Here is a 20,832-nt window from a genome sequence, read left to right as displayed (position 1 = left end):
CTAACAGGTCTTTGAGAGTCAGAATTCTAGCTGATAGACAGGTGTTCAAATACTTATTTGCAGCTGTATCATACAAATAAATAGTTAAAAAATCATACATTGTGATTTCTGGATTTTTCTTTTTAGATTATGTCTCTCACAGTGGACATGCACCTACGATGACAATTTCAGACCCCTCCATGATTTCTAAGTGGGAGAACTTGCAAAATAGCAGGGTGTTCAAATACTTATTTTCCTCACTGTAAAACCTTGCATATACTGTGTGAGTCCAAAAGAAATGCCCACATCAGTGTCCGACAGGATACAGTCCACTTCTGTTGGTGGTTGTAAGCACATTATATTGAAGTGTAACATCGTTTACCAATCTTACGGCCATATGATTCCATCTTTTCATCAACCTTTTACCTGATTACCACAAATAATCAATCAGCATCAACAGTTGATTTCCCACCGACACTGAGGGTTTGTTTGGCTGTCCTGTTGAACGTTACAATTTTTCTTGGACTAATGATAAAATAATGTTAAATCCCTTCACAAATTTCTCAAATTTCTTAAGACATCCATCTTGCTGATATACAGTTAGGTTTCAATTCCATTTTAACTCTTCAGTGTGGTGTTACGTGTCCATCAGAATATTGTATGCTACCGTGGAGTGTGTGTTGATTTTCGGCAAGTTTTTTATTTGTGAGGTTTGTCTTTGCCTTGACAACATGATTGTTTGCTTTAAGTACTGGTCCTTTTGGATGCTGTACATTGACCACAAAGTACACATCGTCTCCTCTCTCTCTCTCTCTCTCTGCACACACAGTGTTTGGGTTCTTTTATTGTCTTACTCAGTGTACGGCCTTGTGATTAATGTAAATAATTCATGATGATTGTGTTTATTTCATGTAGCAGACAAGATAGAAAATATCTATAAAAATGTATTTTGGACTTGACCTGAATAAATTTGTGACGTGATGCAGCAAAAAAAAAAAAAGCCTCGAGTGCTCATTTTTCAAAACCATAGTGTCGTATAGTGGGTGTGCTTTTTCTTTTTATAAAAATAAATTGTATCTTATCTATTGATTAGAAATCCATGTATCATACGTATATGTATCAATAGTGCATCAATGGTCACACTTTCAGAGTTTTTCAGACAGCCCCCCCCTCTGTGGTCACAATGGTGGAACAGCCAAAAACAAGTGTATTATAATACAGTGCAATATAATTATTTAACCTCAAATACATTTTAGGCATTTTATCTCCAGCTTTTGATATTAACCCTGACGTTTCCTGTTGCAAAGATAAACTACCACCAACTGATACAGAGTAGTCTGCAGGAAATACTTTATTTTCTCTGCTTTATGTGTTTCAAAGCATTTTTCTATTTGCCTTGTTAATCAGTTTCCACTTGCATAAAAACAATTAAAATCCAGCAGAAACAATTGTCTGTTAATGCAGAGATGATTAGAACTATTTCCTTGGGTTTCAAAATACAAATTTTCCAGTCTTTCCCTTCACAATGAGCTATGTACACACACATAAATACACATTTGTGTGATTCAGCAGGTAGGAGGCATGGTGGGCAGAGAGAGAGAAGTGCATCATGGGGAATATGACCTGTAAGAATAGATGTACAAGGACATGTTACACTTCAGCAGTAATGCAAATACTGTAGGCATTACCTGTTACAAATATGACTACTAAGAATGATACAACTTCATCATCTGTTTTGATCTACATGGGGCTTGAAGGGCTTCAGGTTCACACTGGTTCTTTACCTCAGGGCAGGGCTAGGGCACAGAGCAGCATGAGTCAACCAGGTTAGCTTGTGAAGGCCTCGAAGTCTGAGTCTGAAACAGGAAGCAGGAAGCGTAAGACAAAATTCCAACTTAAATACCAATATTGTAGCACAATAATGTGTGTTTGTCATGTTAAAATTGTTTTATTTTATTGATGTCACAATGAGATCTAGTTACAACAAATAAGAGTTCATAACAAAATAATGACAGGCTTTAAAGGGTGGTACCAGCACGTCGTTATCCAATGAACAAAATAAAAATTTAAGCTGAAGATATCAACAGCAAAATAGATATTCAATAGCAAACTGTGAGATAAAATAATATTCTGTGGCTATTTATTGATAATAGGTTCAGGATAGCTCTTTACTAAGCAGCCTGCATGAACAGGTTTTTCTGGCAAATTTTCTGGAAAACCAGCAATAAGAATTTGAGTTATTAACAATGTATTATTTTGTTATCAATATAATGGTCTTAAAATCTTAAAACAACAAAATCGGTGAAACGGTCTTGTGATGATCTCACACACACTCATACACACACACACAAACACATCAGAGAACATTGTACTGTTTGCAGAACCGAGGACACAAGACGAAAGGGGTGAAGATGCAGAGATGAGCAAAGAGAGATGAGATTAACACACAGCTTTTGCGGGAGTGTAAAAATGTTTAGGCATACTGAGTTCTGTTAGTCCTTTTTATTATATTAAAATTTAATTATATTACCTCATCTCGTTCTTTTTTAAATTATCTACATTTATTTTGTTTTAGACAGCCAGAGCCCAGGAAAAAGCATTCATGAAAGCCTTCCTTGAATGAAAGAGCAAGCACCACTGCAGTTCATTAAATCCTGCAATTCCTAAGCTTCCCTGAAGGCATCGTTGCTGTAGCAGTTGGGACGTTTCCAACTGTGAGCACAAGAGTATATTCACTGACATTAGTAATGTATCATGTATCATTATTAGTTGTAGTAGTAATGGTAATAATACTGACTAGTATCGCATGAAATCAGTGACAATTAGCTGGAAAATGCAAACTATTACGGCCATATTCAGAAAAAAATCCAAAATCCCAGCTCTTCTTCGACTCAGTCTTTATTTGTTATTTCCCTTTTAACAATCTGAAAATAAAAATAAAAAAAACACACGGCAGCACAAAGTAGCACAAACATTACAGGTAGACATACTGTGTATTTATAAGAGAAGCCACCTGCCTCTTACTCTCTCAATCCAGCTCTACACGCAGTGACAGTTTGGAGTCAAAATTATTTTAAAAATTTGCTGTGACTGATGACATATTCTCACTGCTGTTCTTTATCTTTTCCAGTGATGAGTTATCCTTTAGAGTGAAAGAATCATACAATAAATGAAATCATGAAAAATATATAACCAAATAACAAACCTATTGTTCTCTCATTTTTTACCATATTACTGGTACTAGTAATTATTTATCTATGAAGATACTGTGTGTGTGTGTGTGTGTGTGTGTGTGTGTATATTTCGTATTGTAGTTCACAGGTTGGGTTGGCCTGATTGCATTTCATTAGAGCCTTGGAATCAGGCAACTTTGGGCTTCATTCAGCAGCAACATGGAAATAACTCAATAATCTTTTTTCTCTCTCTCTGTCCACATGACACACCCACAGCAGCAGTCACAGTCTGTGGATTGTTTTTCACTTTCCAAGACTGTGCACATACATCTACCAACTACATTGTTATTTGGATGTCTATTGAAAGTATGTCTTGCTCTGATGCAAAGGTGGGAATGTGTATCCCAACAAACACGTATATTGTTGTGGTTTAAATAAGACATTGCGGAAATTGATAAATTAATAACTGTAAACTGCATGTATGTATCACAATTTTAAACCAAAACACAGACTATTATTATTTATTCTCAACTCAAGATGTGTTCTTCATTTTTGCAGGGTTTTTAGATTTATTTGAACTATTAAGGCAATCTTGGGGCTGAAGAAAATCACTGCGGGTGGAGGGAGGTTATAGATTACTGTCTGTGCCATTTTGGGCAAGCAGGGGAACTTAATTAAAAGATGTTTCCAAAATGAGAATGCAGCTATAGTCCAACAGTATCTCCAACAGTTCAAACCAGTCCAAGGGAAATCAAACCTAGCACTGATTTAGTGATGAAGCTCTATATTTTTAAACATTCGCACAACCATCACAATGCAGTTAAATTGTGGCAAGCTGAAAAGAAAAAAAAAAGATCATCTAAAACCAGCAAAACCCCATTCAAAGATAAAATACATTTGCTCTGCTTGAAATACATTTGTTTTTTTCTGACTTTGAACATTTTCAGTGGTAATGTAACACATCATAAAGTAGTTAAAGCATGCAAAGGCACCAAAAGGATCAGAATAAAATATTATTCTAAAAGTTGTAACTGTGGTTTACAGTCAGTCATAAAGCTGTACACACTCTAGACTGTGCTTTGCCTTCCAACTTCTGTACGGCCCCCCAAACCACCCCCATCAACAATCTGACCAAATATGGTTATGATATTTAGTAAGTCAACAAGGCCAAGACTGAGAGATTTAATGATACATGAGCTCATCACTATTGTAACTGCAACAGTGTAAAAGCTGCAAGCTGTATATACAATTCTGACTGGGAAGCCTGTGAGTAGTTGCAAAGTATTTGTTTTAGCAAAGTGCGTGAGTGTATGCTTCAACTGCGTTTCTCCACCTATTCTAGAAATTAGTATCAGCTGACCAGTAAACAGAGGTCTTTTTTAATCAAACTAGTGTTTATGTCATGCTGAGAAAGTTCTGTGCCCTTCTTTAGATCCTGACCTATTGTTTCAGACGGCGCTGAGTGGGACACAGTTCTCACACATTCCCTTTGCCAGAGAGTCAGGATGAGAAAATTCTATGGCAGGGTTTCAAATGACCCAAACACACAGAAAAACATGCACACACAACACACAAACCTTTACTAGGATTTAAAGAACTACCAACCTTACCACATCTAAATCCCTTTTACTTCCACTCTTTTCAGTCTATGTAAATATTTGGCAAATTCACATATATTCAGAAACAATCCTCCGTATTGCTTCACATACCTAAAAAACTGAACAATTTGAACTTTTAGCCCTATAGGTTAACTGTATGGAAATGTCTGGGATGGCATTCAACAAAGAAAACCAGCAAGACAACACAAACCCTGTCAAAGTTGCCTCATTGTCTCTTTTAGAGGTGTTGAAGCTACATAAAAGCCTTGTGATCAGTTGAGGCACTACCTCAAATTAAGGCCCCATCCACACTACACTTTTTAAGTTTAAAAATGGAGAATTAAAACAAATACAATCTCTGCATTTTAGTGCTGATCTCCGCCTACATTAAAACGACTGAAAACGCACATCTAGTGGCCGTTCACATACACTTGGCATGCGCATGCCGGGTGTAAACATGAAGCAGATGGTCTATTCTGTAGTTACAGAAGATTTGGCGAAATAATAAAGTAATGCAGGTGAAGAACCAGACCAGATTTTTTTTTTGCATGGACCAATAAGAGCTGGGACTGTTACTGAATGTAACATGGGAGCGTGGTGGCGGAAAACAGCCTGGGAGTCATCGCAAAGTAAACAGCGATATGCACAGAACAAGTGTAAGGAGGTAAGTGTTATTTGTACGGTTCAGAAGATTTTAATAAAAATACCAAGTCAAAAACTCTGTCAGTAGCACTGTGTATCTGCTTTGCATGACTTGGATGACCCAATCAGAAAACCAAGCGTGAGCGTCTGCATCATTGTTTCTAAAGTCCTCCGTTTTTGCCTGTCTTCACTGAAACATCCTCTGGATTTTCACAACGAAAAACGGGGTCAGCAGGGTTTTCAAACTTCTCCGTTTTGGGTCTTTGTTTTCTCCTTTTTAGTCTGGACAGGGGGTGCAAATGTAGCTAAAATGTAGTAGTGTGGATGGGGCCTAAGAGTCTGGCAATCACGTTACATGAGAGTCTGGCTGTAGGCTCAACACTTAGGTAAGTGTAAAGAATAAGGCATCCCAAATACAACGCACACACACACACTTTATTAGCACACAATACACCTGCACTTCTTTTTCTTTTTCACACTGCTATCACTTTTTTTTATGGCAGGTTCAAACTCTTCTTCACTGCATTGGCTTAGTGGCATAGTGTTGGCAGTTGTGGATGACTCAGGAGAGAAGCCTGGTTCCCTGCTTCCCTTTCCCTCATTTTCCCACCCACCTCCAGGCCCTGAGCCAATTTTAAACTCCCCCTCTTCATCTTCCTCCACTGCAAGAATCTTTTCACTACCAGCCTCATGTAAATGTACAGTCTTAACAACTCTACCTCCTTTAAGGCCACCAGTTTTTGTTCTGCCCCCACCCCCAGCACCTGATATGAAGTCTGTAGCAGCTGCTCTCTGCTGGGCTTCCATTTCTGACAGGCTGCATGCCAAAGCCATCTGCATGTCTTCATCATCTTCGTCCTCCTCGCTGCCTCCCGCAACACCGTAATGGTAGAAAGGGGCGGAGCTAAAGGACCGATGTGTGGCAGCAGAGTAAGGACCGGGGCGGGGTCTGTCTGGCTCCACAGGTGATCTGTTTTGGATTTGTGGCTTCTGAGGCGAGTGGCGGGGCTGTCCATCTCGCCGGCTCAGCTCCAGCGCGAGGGCCATTTCATCCTCCACGCCTGGAAACAACACACACAGCAACACAGATGTGTATGTGCACAAGCAGCACAACGTAACATATGCACGCACGTGCAGAAATGCATAAGAGCAGCAACAAGATCTACATTCTGTAGGAGTGTCACCATGCCACATCTTCGATAGCAATATCTCTGCAATAACTTCTGGTAATACAATAGTTAATTACCCTCACTTGATTTGAATGGTTTTTGATAAGAAAATGTAGTTCCTGTCATGTGCTACCAGTTTAGATAAATTTGTTGAATTCACCTCAAAATGTTGCTTGCTGTTTTACTTTTAGTGCTTCTTTTGTTGAAGCACTAAAATTCACCATTGAACTTGGTACGCTGACAAAAATGGTTTGAAGAAAGTGAAGGGAAAGCAAATGGATTTAAGTTCATTTGTCGGCACACTTTTCAATCCAACCATTCGGCGTGTTTGTTCTTACCATTAATTAGGACACTCTTTAAAACCCCATCCTCCTCAATCTCGGTTCTTTCCTGCCCGTTCTCCTTTATCCTGTAAGCAAATATGAAGGTAGACTTAATCTTGCACAAGTCACGCTGTACATTTTAAGAGCTTAAAAGTCATTACATTTTCATGTGACCTTTGATTATGGTAATATAAGCTCCACCGGGGTAGGTTTACAGACCTAACTTATGAGAGCCACATTGATAACTCTAAAGCCATAATTTGTAGCTATTTTAAAAAAAAAAGAGTAAAATAAAAATTTGCCAGACTGCTTAACTTGTTTTGCATCTTCAGGTTGGCAGTTATATAACATTTGCATGCAAAATGCCATGTGTAGGCAGGATAAAAAACTAGAAATGTAAGAACACTGTCCAAATCAGAAACTACAGTACCATGCTGAGCGGCAAACCAGTGTTTATGTTAGTATAAACCTTCACCTTTCAGTGAGGTTTGTTTAAAGGCACTGGAAAATAAAACTGTACATTAATGACAAATAATTTTTTCCCAGGTTGGCTAACTTTTCTATGGATGGCATTACATACTTCTTGGTAGTGGTGCGTTTGCCATTTATAATGCGAGTAGAGGTAGAAACTGATTTGAAGCTGCCCATCCCTCCGCCCATGCTGTCCATCCCATCCAGACCACCCAAGGTAGAGGAGAAGGAGGTGAATTCAACTGAAGGAGGACAGACGATCAGGAAAAAAAGCAAAAGAGAAGAGACTGATTAATTTCAATGTATCATTACGTAACCTTAGCAAATATAATACCACTCCCATGTTGTTGCCACACAGAGTGTGAATTTAAGTGGGTAAACATGCACAGCAAGGCGCCCAAATACGAGAATGTAAAGAGAAAATAATTAGTTTTTTATACACAAATCCATAAACTAGGGTTAGGTAAGTATCACCAGTGAGTTACCCCATTGTGCAGTTTGGTGAAAAAGTATCGATGCTATGACTACATGGAGTATAATATACTTTTATGCTGATGTTAAACTTTTAACTGAAACTATGTTTGAGGTGTCACTTTAACAACAGTGAATGATAAAGTCTGGTAGCCTTCTATTTCTTGAACAAAAAGATGGTTTAGTTCCCCCATATTTCAGTGAACTACTCTTCACCAGCTTTTAGCTAGCCTCGCTGCTGTGTTATGTTGTGAAAATTGCCAAACACCAAAACCGGATCACATTAAAATTAGGGCTGGGCACGTTAATGCGTTAACAAATTGATTAATTAACGCCGAACACTTATTTTATTGCATGTTAATAAAGTTTTACTATTAGGCTATTATTTTGAAAGTCCGCTGCTCACTGGCTCTGAATAAACATACAGTCACACCATGGGTCCCAGGAGGGGTGGGATGTTGATCAGCCTGCAAATCACCCACCCAAACAAGCAGTAGAGGGAGGCTTCGGCAGACTATGCTGGATGCAGTGTGTGGGAGAAGTAGATAAACAAAAGCAAGACAAGCGAAGAATTAAATGCCATAGCGAAGTGGATAGCTACACAGTACATGCTGATTAGTATTGGGGAAGATGTCGTTAGGAGTCGTAGGAACGTTCTTAAAATCGCAACATAGTCGCTTGATGAATGAAAATGTTTCTTCTCATACCTGCTCAGCAAAAAAACAACAAGAAAACAGATTTATATATGTTAACATATTGCTCAGAAGGTGTCTATGATGTTATGATCGTGGCTCTGGACTCTAACTTGTTTAAACAAGCTAGATAAAAGGTAATGCCCTGGCAGTGGCAAATAGCTTTGGTTTTATATTTGATTTGATTACATTAATGATTAAGTTGAGAAATACAAGAAATATTTTATTGCTACTGTGTAAAGGGAATACTGCTGGTAAAAAGCACCTCATTTGTTTAAAGTGTTTAATTTGTTCAAACCACATGTTATTGCACTTTTGTGTACATAGTAGTACATTTAAATTAAAAGTGTGCAATACACTACTTTAGAATTCATTATTCAATTTTGTGCATAACTATCCGATTAATCACGAGTAATCACAGAAAATCATGTGATTAATCACGATTAATCACAGAAAATCATGTGATTAGTTGCGATTAAAAATTTTGATCATTGCCCAGCACTACTTAAATATGACAGTATGCTACAATGTCTAGTTAGGCTGTTTACCTCCGGTTGAAGGGATAGAAAAGAACCGGCTGGGGCCAAGGCGAGAGGCTGAGCCTCCAAAGGATGAGAAGTCATCTGGATAAGAGAAAGAGAGACACAAGTTAGAGTTTAGTCAGCAGTGGGATCTTCTGCTTTGAGGGCTTATGTTGTATTATAAATTTTCCCACATACTAACTAATATTAGAAAATTTTATTCTTAACTAAATCACACTGTAAACATCAAATGATGGAGAAATTCATAAAAATGCTTTTATAACCCAATGTATATATTGTGTATGACTTACCAAAGAAGCTAGCGAAGGGATCCTGCCCACTAAAAAACTCTCTGAACACTTCATCTGGGCTGCGGAATGTGAAGGTGAACCCTGGGAAATCTGAGGAAAAGTCTGAGCTGGAGGAGCCTGGAAAATGAAACCGCCAGGGTCAGGTGGGTGAAGAACAACCAAAGAAGAGAAAGAGTAGATGGAGAAAAACAAATTAGGGGCAAGAACGGGAGAAAGTGAGTGAAATGGCAGGTGCAGGGAAGTGGGAGAGAGGAGAAACATAAGGAAGGGCATGAGGAGAAGGCAAAAGCAAAGAGAGTGAGGAGGGAGGAATGAAAGGAGGAATGAGGATAAATGAAAAGGGGGAAAGTGAGAAAGACAGAAAATGATGGCCAAAGAAAAAAAGGAAAGGGAGAAAAAACAGGAAAAAGGGGAAACAAAATGAGAAACAAAAATCCTAACACACGATCAATCTTAAAATGTAGCCGTTCATGTGTACCTAAGCATGGGATTTTCCAAACTACTACTATGATGGATGCAACAACAGCTACATATCTCACTATTGTAGGTTATTTACCTCGGTGTGGCACTCTGTCATTTCCATATCTGTCATATGCGTCACGTTTGCTCTCTGCAGCAGAGGAACAGAGTACAATTTAATGATGGCATAAAAACCCAATAAAATTCAATTTCAAATTTTTTCTCATACAAACACCCAACACACATCCATTGCATGAAATTAAAAATATAGCTACTGTTTTAAAAAAAACTGATTAAAGGGTTCTATGAAGGAGGTTCCTGTATGAAGAGCCTGACGTCATCACACAGAGATACAGATTTATGACTCGATACAGCATCAATACACATGAACTCCCAACAGCCACTTGACAATCACCTGTCATCTCACAAACACACACACATATATATATACGTGTGTGTCTGTGTGTGTGTGTGTATGTATATTTAAAGATATACACTGACTTACGGTCAGATAGGACTTCATAGGCCTCAGCTAGTTCTTTGAACTTTCTCTCTGCTTCCTCCTTGTTGTCTGGATTTTTGTCTGGATGCCATTTCAGTGCCAGTTTCCTGTACCTGAACACACAACACAAACACTGACTCATGCATGCAAATAAACTATATAGATGTAGACATGCACCATTACTATGGTCTCTTATACTATGAAATAGTGAAATATTGCTTTACTGCTTATGAATTAGTGTAAAGAGTTCTAACACTTGAGAGAGACTACCAGGACACTCACGCCTTCTTGATGTCGTCCTGAGACGCTGTTTTGGACACTCCCAGGATGTTGTAGTAATCCACCATTTTGCCTCCTGTCACTCCTCACCACACCGCCCTCGAGAGGAAAATACAAGTATGTTTTCTTTTGAGTACAGAATATGCTCAGCTCTGACTGGACACCCTCACCTGCATTTATCAAATTGATGTCTCTAGTAACAAAAACTTTGGAAAACCTTGGCATCTGTGGTACTTCCTACAATCCGAAAAAGGAAATGAAAAAGCTCATTATTTATTTAATTTACATATAAGTGGTCATATACAGTATGGGCACTGCCTAAAGAAGGCAGTGTGGAATGCAAACATAGCTATTTACCATTCTGAACACTAAAGTGTGAACAGATTGATATGAAAATGTTTCTTTTTTGGAATTTAAAGATCTATAAATCCTAATGGATTACCAACACAAGCATTTTTAGACCTGTTCTCAGGACTGTGTGGGTGTATACCACTGACTGTATAAAAGAATAATATACAGACAAAATTTGATTGACACCTCCCTCACTGTCCGGTTAAGATTTCCTACATCATTAATGACATCATCAAACTCCCAGCATGCTCTGCAGAGAGCTAATCCGCCAGTAATTTAAAACACCTGCGTGGTGGGTGTTAATTAGTGTTTATGTTACAATAATATCTATATCTATATATGTATCCTTTTCTTTTTACAGTAAATGAAATTCACCTTTCTTGTTGAAAGGCTCAGATGAAATACATTTAGCCAAAATGTCTACATGCATGAAAGTCTAAAAGTATACATGCACGATGACATATAACAAGACTCCATTGGGTAATTAAATTCAAACTAGAAGAAGAAAATGGTTTGTGAGGTGTTTTATCCCAGATACGATGCATACTGTGAACTACACTGAGATAACATTGTTTCTTAAAAAAAATTTGTTGAGTTTGTGATTACATTTTATCAAATGTTTTTGATAACTAGGCGTTTCCAGTTAATTTGACAAATTTATCTATATGTAGTTAATTTCACTGAATCACTAATGAAAACATATTTTTAAACGTTACACATCAGAAATTAAAGGATTAGAGGGCTTTTTTTTATCCTGTCATGTCAAATTAGCTGTAAACAGATGCATATACTTTATAATATATAGGCCTATGTCTTTATTAAGGTTCAAATGTTACCTTAAAGTGTTTTTCTTTTAACTTTTTTAAATTAAAATGTGTCTGCTTTTAGCATTTACTTGAAATTGGACCCCTTAAATTCCAAGAATACAGTCTTACTTTCTATTATGGCCACAGTCAGTATGCTAGCCACCATGTCAATCTCATTAGTGGACTACAACAGCTTCAGGGCTGAAGGGGACTTCCAAACTGAGGGAAAATAACTAAATTTAACTTTCTTTTCACCCTGGGGAACAGCGATGCGCTCACACAAGTATTATTACTATGTTATTTCTAGCATGGCATCTGACAACTGCTGCTGACGTGACATCGGGCCTACACAAACTTACATACACGGGCAGATGCGCTTGCTTGCAGGCACAGCGCTGTCTATTCAAGTAACGTCACGTACCATTCACATTAACAGTAATTGCGGTTATTTGGTATTTTGCTTGAGACAATATTTCCTATTATGGTAAAGTTAGTCATCTAGCTTATCTTCAGTAACATCGCAGTCTATTGGCTGTGGGTTGCCACAACTTGTCACGACTAACCAAAGCCACAGACCTACCGCGTCAGTTCTGCCTAATGACTGGCAGCTCAGCCGTCTGTCCCCCGGTTTCGCGCGACAGTGAATTATTTGTTATAGCGGTGCCTCCGGAACGCGCTCCCCCTCTCTTCTTCGTGACAGCCACACAGACAGCCTTCTCTCCTTCCTCTCCACCGCCCCGACACAATTACTCTCTAACAACACAATATGTCTGCAGTGTACCGTTGTGCCTCAGCGGTCCACTCCACAGGACAAGCAGACAGTCAGTCCTGTTTGCCTCGTGTGCTGGTCTAATCCGCACGCGCGACGTCACCATCAGCTGAGAGAAGAGCGTCTCTAGAACTTGCTAGTGTTTGGAAACCTCATCAGACCCGCCCTGCCCCGACGTCTGCCTGTTGCTCTGTGATTACGTCGCATAAACTATTAAACTTCTGACTGTGGTCACGAACAACCATTCAGGTTAGACATACAACCCAAACTGTCGCATCTGTTCACATGTATTTCTATATAATTTCATTTTATAAAAAAAACTCTATCCCATACCAATTGTTTACCAAAAGGCTTTGTAGGTACACTACATGTATCTGACAGCTAGTAACGTTACGCAAGAAAATAATTGTTATCCAGTGAAGTACAAGGATATAAGTAGCTAGAATTAGGTCAACTAAAACCATAAAATGTTTCTAACGCATGTTATAAGTAATAATAATCCAATACAGGGATATAACTCTGACAGGGCGACTCTGCTGCATAATACGTTTGCTTTTGATACTTTAAGCACATTTTACTGATAATAGTTTAAGACTTTACTTGTAATGGAGTATTTTTACACTGTGGTAGGCCTACTAATAATTTTACTTAACGGTGGTAATACCACTGCTCACTATAATTGAGCCATATAGAATATTCTCAGAGCTATAGAAAATAAATGACAATTTATAAACTCATTGTTGAGTGAGAGACGTTACATTTAGTTACCAGAAGTATATTATTATTATAAGTAGTTCACTGTGTGAGTCATCATATGTCATAGTAACATCGACTGGCCAGTGACGCTGAATTGATTTTTTGCCTCTTCATATACAGCCTTAGGAATAAACCAGCTCACACAACTTTACCAGCTGGTCACAGTGCTACCATCTTGTGGCTAAGGGAAGCAACTGCAGGTACAAGGCCACGCCAGCCCATTGTATACTTTGTAGCCAATCATCAACATGGCACAAAGGCAGGACATTGGCAAAGGCAGAGAAACTAGAATTTCCTTTATAAACACTAAACTATTTTATTTTGTCTACATACCTTATGTAGACAGTAATCCTAATAATTCTCACCACAGTGCTAATGATGTGTTACCAGTTTGTCTCTCTAAAAGCCAGATATTATCACTATATTATTGTCAGTTATAAAAGTTAAATTCAAAGTTAAATAAATTCAATATAAAAGGCTTGTTAATCATTCATGATAGCAAGGCGTTTGACTATTGTTGTTGTAGTAATTTACTCTACACAAAAAAAAATATGTGCTTAATGGGTGGCCAAACTTCTGAAGGAATTCAAGAATGATCACAAGTTCATTTGAAGGGGTTCATGACAACTTTTTATTGATAACAATATGACCACCACAGGTTATCGTGGTTAATGTTGTACGTTCATGATAACTTTTGGAATGTGTGATGGTAAAGCCCGGATGATTTTTGGCCCTTCAGTACTCCTCTCCCTCTTCATCCTCCTCTCCCATGCTGTCAGTGCCAACCTCTTCATAATCCTTCTCCAGGGCAGCCATGTCCTCTCTGGCCTCTGAGAACTCTCCCTCCTCCATTCCCTCCCCAACATACCAGTGGACAAAGGCTCTCTTGGCATACATGAGGTCAAACTTGTGGTCGAGACGGGCCCAGGCCTCAGCGATGGCTGTGGTGTTGCTCAGCATGCACACGGCCCTCTGCACCTTGGCCAGGTCTCCACCAGGAACCACTGTTGGTGGCTGATAGTTGATGCCCACCTTGAAGCCTGTGGGGCACCAGTCCACAAACTGGATGGTGCGTTTGGTCTTGATGGCTGCGATGGCAGAGTTGACATCTTTGGGCACCACATCACCACGGTACAGCAGACAACAGGCCATGTATTTACCATGACGAGGATCGCACTTCACCATCTGATTGGCTGGCTCAAAGCAAGCATTGGTAATGTCAGCAACAGACAGCTGCTCATGATAGGCTTTCTCAGCAGAGATGACTGGAGCATAAGTGGCCAGAGGGAAGTGGATACGGGGGTAGGGCACCAAGTTGGTCTGGAACTCTGTCAGGTCAACATTCAGGGCTCCATCAAAGCGAAGGGACGCTGTGATGGAAGACACAATCTGGCCAATGAGCCTGTTCAGATTGGTGTAAGTCGGTCTCTCGATATCGAGGTTCCTGCGGCAGATGTCGTAGATGGCCTCATTGTCCACCATGAAGGCACAGTCTGAGTGCTCAAGGGTGGTGTGGGTGGTCAGGATGGAGTTGTAAGGCTCCACTACAGCTGTGGAAACCTGGGGGGCTGGGTAGACAGCAAATTCAAGTTTTGATTTCTTTCCGTAATCAACAGAGAGTCTCTCCATCAGCAAGGAGGTGAAACCAGAGCCAGTGCCTCCACCAAAGCTGTGGAAAATGAGGAATCCCTGCAGGCCAGTACACTGGTCAGCCTGAAAGGAAAATTTGCCATGATTATTTTCAATCACATTCCAGCTGCACAATCTCAAAAGGTGTGAAATCACATGAAAAGTCACCATTTTGCCCATTTCTTTAAAAACTGACTTCCCCTTTCTTTCCTTTATTTAAATCTTGAAAACATCAGGCAAATAAGCTTTTTTGAGCTCTAAATGTTGTTAAGTCAAAAGACAAACCTCCCAAGTTGCTAAACCTGTCCAGAAAACTGATTAAACTCTCACCAGTTTGCGAGTCCTGTCCAGAACAAGATCAATGATCTCCTTGCCGATGGTGTAGTGTCCACGGGCGTAGTTGTTGGCAGCATCCTCCTTTCCTGTAATCAGCTGCTCAGGGTGGAACAGCTGCCGGTAAGTTCCTGTACGCACCTCATCTATGAAAGAAACAATTGAAAACAAGAGTAAGCACTACTGTCCATGAGGACAACATTGTGGCAAACTCACAAACTGTCATTAAATATTAAAAAGCATTCATACTAAAATACTTTCCACCAAGTTGAAGTATACATTAGTGTACATACAGTATACCTTATGTTTTACAACTTAGGAGCTTGGTTCATGGTTCATGGGTTTGAAGTTTGAGAGTTTTTCTCATTTGTATTTGTAAAATCAAACAAATGTTAAGGAAATAACAAATGAAAGTAATGTGCAAGGAGATGAAAATGGTGGAAAAGCAGCTTATCCATTAGCTCTATGAAAGACATATACTGTAAAGTTCAGCATTATTTACAAATTACTCACCAATAACAGTGGGTTCCAGGTCAACAAAGATGGCTCTGGGAACATGCTTTCCTGCCCCAGTTTCGCTGAAGAAGGTGTTGAAAGAGTCATCTCCTCCTCCAATAGTCTTGTCACTGGGCATCTGTCCGTCTGGCTGGATCCCATGTTCCAGACAGTACAGCTCCCAGCAAGCATTGCCCATCTGGGCTCCGGCTTGGCCGACGTGCATAGAAATACACTCACGCTGAATAAAAGAGGGGAGAGGCTGGTTAACGGAGGCTGCCAACTCATATGTTAGCAGACATACATTTACTATTAAAATCCAAGGATAGCTTTAACCATTACCTGACCTAACACTAACTGCTTGTAACTAACTCCCATCAGCATGTATAATGCATGCAGATCGTGCACAAGCAATAAAACAGAATGGCCAATAAAAACTAGATAATAAATCATGGGGCGTTGGGGCAGAGGTTCAGAGTTTGCTGTGCGCTGGAGTGTTTAAAATATCCTTTATCCGCACTGTCATTGTGCAGCAGCTAAGCAGGAACATGGAATTACTGAGCTGAGTCAGCATATGGCACTCTATGTTTAGTATTAATTTTTAACTGCCAATGGTCGACTCTATAAATCAACTTTTAACTCCTACTTCTGTTAGTACACAGCATTTTACTGTTTGAAATGTTACCACATATATTGTGTTGTCTTTTTATGTGCACTTGGACGCTCTTTTATGTACTGTATTGTGTCTCTATGTGTGCCATGCACCAGTGAAAGGCACATTTCCATTATTGCCTGCAGAAAACAACAGAAAATGACAAAAAAATGTCCCTAGTAAGGCATAAGGGTTAATGGATAATACGGTTTTGAGAATCTTTAATGGTATAGGGACTTTTACAGCATGCGTCATTGTATGTCAGGTCAGCTCACAAAGATGGTCGGTTGAGTGGTTTCATGTTACTTGTTATAAAAAAGCAAAGAAAGATAAAACTTCTGTTGTATTCAGTTATTGCTCTATAGCGCTCACGTTCTTTCTTTGAACTTAATGTCTAATGACAATCTTTGGTCTGATGTCCGCACTTAGTTCAGAAAGGAAACAGCTTAGTTGGCAAAGAAATGTTGGCTGCTGAATACCGTGTGCCAGGGCAGGTTGATGAAACTTTCAGCTGTTCAAAGTGCATACAAGCAAGCCATCATTTAATGAAAGCAGCTATTAGATAGTCCAGAAAATGCACTTCAGTTTGTTACAATAGAATCCAGTAAAATTTGGACAGGAAATGTATCTACAGATGAAATACAGTTTTGAAAGCCCGCCTTGTGCCTATAAAACAATTTTATTACATTTCCAAAAAACAGAGAAACATACAAACTGCACTATGTGGCAGATGGGAAGGCCATGCCTCAAGAAAATGAGAAAAACCTTCCCCCCTTTTCTCCATCCTGTATCCCCTCCCTTCCCTCATCCCCTCCCTTTTTGTGTCTCTCTCCTCCCCCATCCTGTCCAGCTGCATAGTGCCGCGTAACAGTCAGGCACGTCTCCCTCCCTCTCTCTCTCTCTCTCAAACCAAAACTCCTAACAGCTGCAAAATGGCTGCCAGCTATACTGCCGGGGCCAGACCACTCCTCTTTTCTTTTCTCCGTTCTTTCTCTCCATCTCCCCACTGCCACGATTACCCCGATCACTCCTTTATAGTCAAGATTGCTGTAATTACAACAAACATTAAGACTCTAGTAATTTTTGTCTCTTAGTTTCATATGTTTCCTGCTTTATGATAGCTATATGTAACAGGTATGAGAATGACAAAGCAGTCCAACTCACAAAGTGTCTGTCATCTGACCTAGATTGTCCAAGAGTAGAGAAATGAGTCATGGAGTCTTGTAGTCATAGATAACTATCCCAGTGAATTCCTCTTCCTGAATTCTCAACATACGCCCTAAAAAAGTTTCATTACATAAATTTATCTAATAGCATAAAGCTGCTTTTATATCAGTAACCTTCAACTCCACAGCAAAAGCCTCATGAGCATTAAAAAGGCTCGGCTGTTCAATCCATCTAATGCTGAGAAAATGCAGACAAAGGGAGGCTGAAGGAAAGAGAGAGTGGAAATTTCAAGGCTACGTCATCAGCCGAGCAGTTACTCACCATTTTGTAAGCTTGTCCTTCGACTGACGTTGAGGATTCAGACACAAGGCAGAAATGTGGAGGAGAGGGAGAGTCACGGTTTATATAGGCAAGGATGTGGAGAGGGCAGGCAGGAAACGGCAGCAAGCAGCTGCATAGCTCATTGGCGGGAGGAAATAGCAGGTTTAAAAAAAAAAAAAGAGGGAAGTCCCTAATACTGTCTCTCATGTTATCCGCCCTTGCCGCCCTTGCATTGGTCTGCTTTGTCTTTCAGTCTGAGATTTGGTGCATGTGTTAGCAAAAATGACCTTCTTTAGTTTGCTCTATAATCACTTTTCTCCTTTTTTGTCATTTTGTGTGTGTGTGACTGTGGCCATTTGCAGAGAGGTACTATTCAGCAGAGGTTTAATTACGTTGAATGGTTACGCTTATTTAAGGCATGCATCGGCACTCACACATACATAGTATGCCCTGTGTCTGGATTAAGTCATTGAATGAATAATTGATCTATATTGAATATATATATGAAAGACATATGCATTAATGGTAGTAAATGATAAGTAGAGAGTAATGTGCTAAGATGACACACAGACATGGTATTGTGCAGTTCAGTTTAATCGGCTAATTCAGAAAACAGAGAAACATCACGTTGGAAGTTAACACACCACTGAAGTGTAAAAGATTAAAAACAAAACAAAATGTCGAGGCCAGTTTTCTGTCCTTGGTCCTTCTGTCCTTCTATCCTTAGTACAGCTTATCAACAGCCTTCTTTAGAATCACAGAGCTGTGACTCGTAGATAACTGGGATCCTATTGTTGCTGCAGGCCACTGTCTGAGTATAAGCTGCACAAACAACACTAGTCAGTGAGTTAGTCGGTTATTTTCTCTCAGCCCCCGCTCTCACAGAGTCACAGCTGAATGGTATATAGAAACTGACATAGGAGCCCTTTCATAGCTTACATTCCACATGGGAGGGGACAGTGGGGGGAGGTGCACAAAAGGGAGGGTTTGGTCTCAGTGTGACACTGCAGAAAGAACTATCTTTAAAGACCCACAACAGTGTTTGAGTGAATTCATTTGAATGCAAATAAAATTGCATTTACACTGTACCACAACTAACGCTTCGGTAAAATGTAATCCTAGTGTTTTAAAGCTTTAAGATGTTCAGCTAAGATTCTGGATTTGGTGAAATGTGCTGTTTTCTTAACCTAATGTTAGTTTTGGTTGGTTTATTTTACATTTTATATACGTTTTTCTTCACTACAAAAAACTAATTACCCTTTTTTAAAACAGGATTCAGTATCAATTTACTATGGGTTGAATGCAGGCCTTAGAAAAGTCAATATTCTTCTCCTTCATCCTCCTCCCCCATGTTGTCAGTGCCAACCTCTTCATAATCCTTCTCCAGGGCAGCCATGTCCTCTCTGGCCTCTGAGAACTCTCCCTCCTCCATTCCCTCCCCAACATACCAGTGGACAAAGGCTCTCTTGGCATACATGAGGTCAAACTTGTGGTCGAGACGGGCCCAGGCCTCAGCGATGGCTGTGGTGTTGCTCAGCATGCACACGGCCCTCTGCACCTTGGCCAGGTCTCCACCAGGAACCACTGTTGGTGGCTGATAGTTGATGCCCACCTTGAAGCCTGTGGGGCACCAGTCCACAAACTGGATGGTGCGTTTGGTCTTGATGGCTGCGATGGCAGAGTTGACATCTTTGGGCACCACATCGCCACGGTACAGCAGACAACAGGCCATGTATTTACCATGACGAGGATCGCACTTCACCATCTGATTGGCTGGCTCAAAGCAGGTGTTGGTAATGTCAGCAACAGACAGCTGCTCATGATAGGCTTTCTCAGCAGAGATGACTGGAGCATAAGTGGCCAGAGGGAAGTGGATACGGGGGTAGGGCACCAAGTTGGTCTGGAACTCTGTCAGGTCAACATTCAGGGCTCCATCAAAGCGAAGGGACGCTGTGATGGAAGACACAATCTGGCCAATGAGCCTGTTCAGATTGGTGTAAGTCGGCCTCTCGATATCGAGGTTCCTGCGGCAGATGTCGTAGATGGCCTCATTGTCCACCATGAAGGCACAGTCTGAGTGCTCAAGGGTGGTGTGGGTGGTCAGGATGGAGTTGTAAGGCTCCACTACAGCTGTGGAAACCTGGGGGGCTGGATAAATGGCAAACTCAAGCTTGGACTTTTTACCATAATCAACAGAGAGTCTCTCCATCAGCAGGGAGGTGAAACCAGAGCCAGTGCCTCCACCAAAGGAGTGGAAGATTAGAAATCCCTGCAGGCCTGTGCACTGATCAGCCTATAATTGTAAGAAAATAAAAATAAATTCACAAGTCATTTCACAAATCATCTTTTAATTTAGTCTAGCAAAAAAACTAGTATACTAGAAACATGAACCCTGAGCACTCTCAGATTGTCTCACCAGTTTGCGAGTTCTGTCCAGAACAAGATCAATGATCTCCTTGCCGATGGTGTAGTGTCCTCGGGCGTAGTTGTTGGCAGCATCCTCCTTTCCTGTAATCAGCTGCTCAGGGTGGAACAGCTGCCGGTAAGTTCCTGTACGCACCTCATCTGGAGAATAAAACAATAATAAACAAACAGGTTGAGTGAATGAGTGATCATATGGTTGAATCACTACTACTAACAGCTTTGTATTAAAATGTTTCTACAGCACAAGAAAAGTTTGAAGAGATGTTTATCATCTGCATAAATCCTTGTGTTTTATTAAAATATAATAATATAAAATATATAATAATAATAAATAAATAATAATAATATAACAACAATCTATGTAATATATAACAGGCACTGACCAATGACAGTAGGTTCTAGGTCGACAAAGATTGCCCTGGGAACATGCTTTCCTGCCCCTGTTTCGCTAAAGAAGGTGCTGAAGGAGGTATCTCCTCCTCCAATAGTTTCTTCAGTGGGCTTCTGTCCATTTGGTTGGATCCCATGTTCCAGACAGT

At 40.0% G+C, this 20,832-nt stretch overlaps 2 protein-coding genes across 5 annotated transcripts; both read right to left on the bottom strand.

The window, feature by feature from the left end:
- Positions 1–1,312: 1,312 nt before the first annotated feature.
- On the bottom strand, positions 1,313–12,682 carry dnajb2 (DnaJ heat shock protein family (Hsp40) member B2). Of its 3 annotated transcripts, XM_038720321.1 has the most exons (11): positions 12,328–12,637; positions 10,594–10,689; positions 10,315–10,424; positions 9,907–9,960; positions 9,351–9,467; positions 9,067–9,141; positions 7,465–7,597; positions 6,900–6,970; positions 6,157–6,453; positions 1,764–1,835; positions 1,313–1,602 (listed from the first exon to the last, which is right to left on the bottom strand). In XM_038720321.1, the coding sequence occupies exons 2-10, from the start codon at positions 10,656–10,658 to the stop codon at positions 1,807–1,809; spliced, it is 951 nt and encodes a 316-aa protein (XP_038576249.1). In that variant the 5' UTR covers positions 10,659–10,689; positions 12,328–12,637; the 3' UTR covers positions 1,313–1,602; positions 1,764–1,806. The 3 variants fall into 3 exon arrangements, with proteins under 3 accessions (XP_038576249.1, XP_038576248.1, XP_038576247.1); XM_038720320.1 differs by lacking the exons at positions 1,313–1,602; positions 1,764–1,835 and having other exon boundaries at positions 2,860–6,453; positions 12,529–12,682; XM_038720319.1 differs by lacking the exons at positions 1,313–1,602; positions 1,764–1,835 and having other exon boundaries at positions 2,860–6,453; positions 12,328–12,649.
- A 1,197-nt stretch (positions 12,683–13,879) lies between these two features.
- On the bottom strand, positions 13,880–20,093 carry LOC119903977 (tubulin alpha chain). Of its 2 annotated transcripts, XM_038720315.1 has the most exons (4): positions 17,870–18,019; positions 15,748–15,970; positions 15,232–15,380; positions 13,880–14,985 (listed from the first exon to the last, which is right to left on the bottom strand). In XM_038720315.1, exons 1-4 carry the CDS (start codon positions 17,870–17,872, stop codon positions 14,008–14,010), a joined length of 1,353 nt encoding a protein of 450 aa, XP_038576243.1. In that variant the 5' UTR covers positions 17,873–18,019; the 3' UTR covers positions 13,880–14,007. The 2 variants fall into 2 exon arrangements, with proteins under 2 accessions (XP_038576243.1, XP_038576244.1); XM_038720316.1 differs by lacking the exons at positions 15,232–15,380; positions 15,748–15,970; positions 17,870–18,019 and adding an exon at positions 19,236–20,093 and having other exon boundaries at positions 13,880–14,058.
- Between the last annotated feature and the right edge of the window lie 739 nt (positions 20,094–20,832).

The sequence above is a fragment of the Micropterus salmoides genome, unplaced genomic scaffold, assembly GCF_014851395.1.
Source record: "Micropterus salmoides isolate LMB-PRFRI ecotype aquatic unplaced genomic scaffold, ASM1485139v1 Ms_hic_scaffold_15, whole genome shotgun sequence".
In the NCBI taxonomy this organism is placed as follows: domain Eukaryota; kingdom Metazoa; phylum Chordata; class Actinopteri; order Centrarchiformes; family Centrarchidae; genus Micropterus; species Micropterus salmoides.
The sequence above is the reverse complement of the archived record's forward strand: the minus strand, read 5'-3'. Positions and strand labels throughout refer to the sequence as shown.

Coding starts and splice junctions, on each gene's coding strand:
- dnajb2 (XM_038720320.1), bottom strand. CDS start 10,658: ATGGTGGATTACTACAACATCCTGGGAGTGTCCAAAACAGCGTCTCAG. Junction 10,425..10,593: donor CAGGACGACATCAAGAAGGC/GTGAGTGTCCTG, acceptor TTGTGTGTTCAG/GTACAGGAAACTGGCACTGA. Junction 9,468..9,906: donor TGACAGAGTGCCACACCGAG/GTAAATAACCTA, acceptor TTCATTTTCCAG/GCTCCTCCAGCTCAGACTTT.
- LOC119903977 (XM_038720315.1), bottom strand. Junction 15,381..15,747: donor CCTGGAACCCACTGTTATTG/GTGAGTAATTTG, acceptor TTTCTTTCATAG/ATGAGGTGCGTACAGGAACT. Junction 14,986..15,231: donor TGGACAGGACTCGCAAACTG/GTGAGAGTTTAA, acceptor TTTTCCTTTCAG/GCTGACCAGTGTACTGGCCT.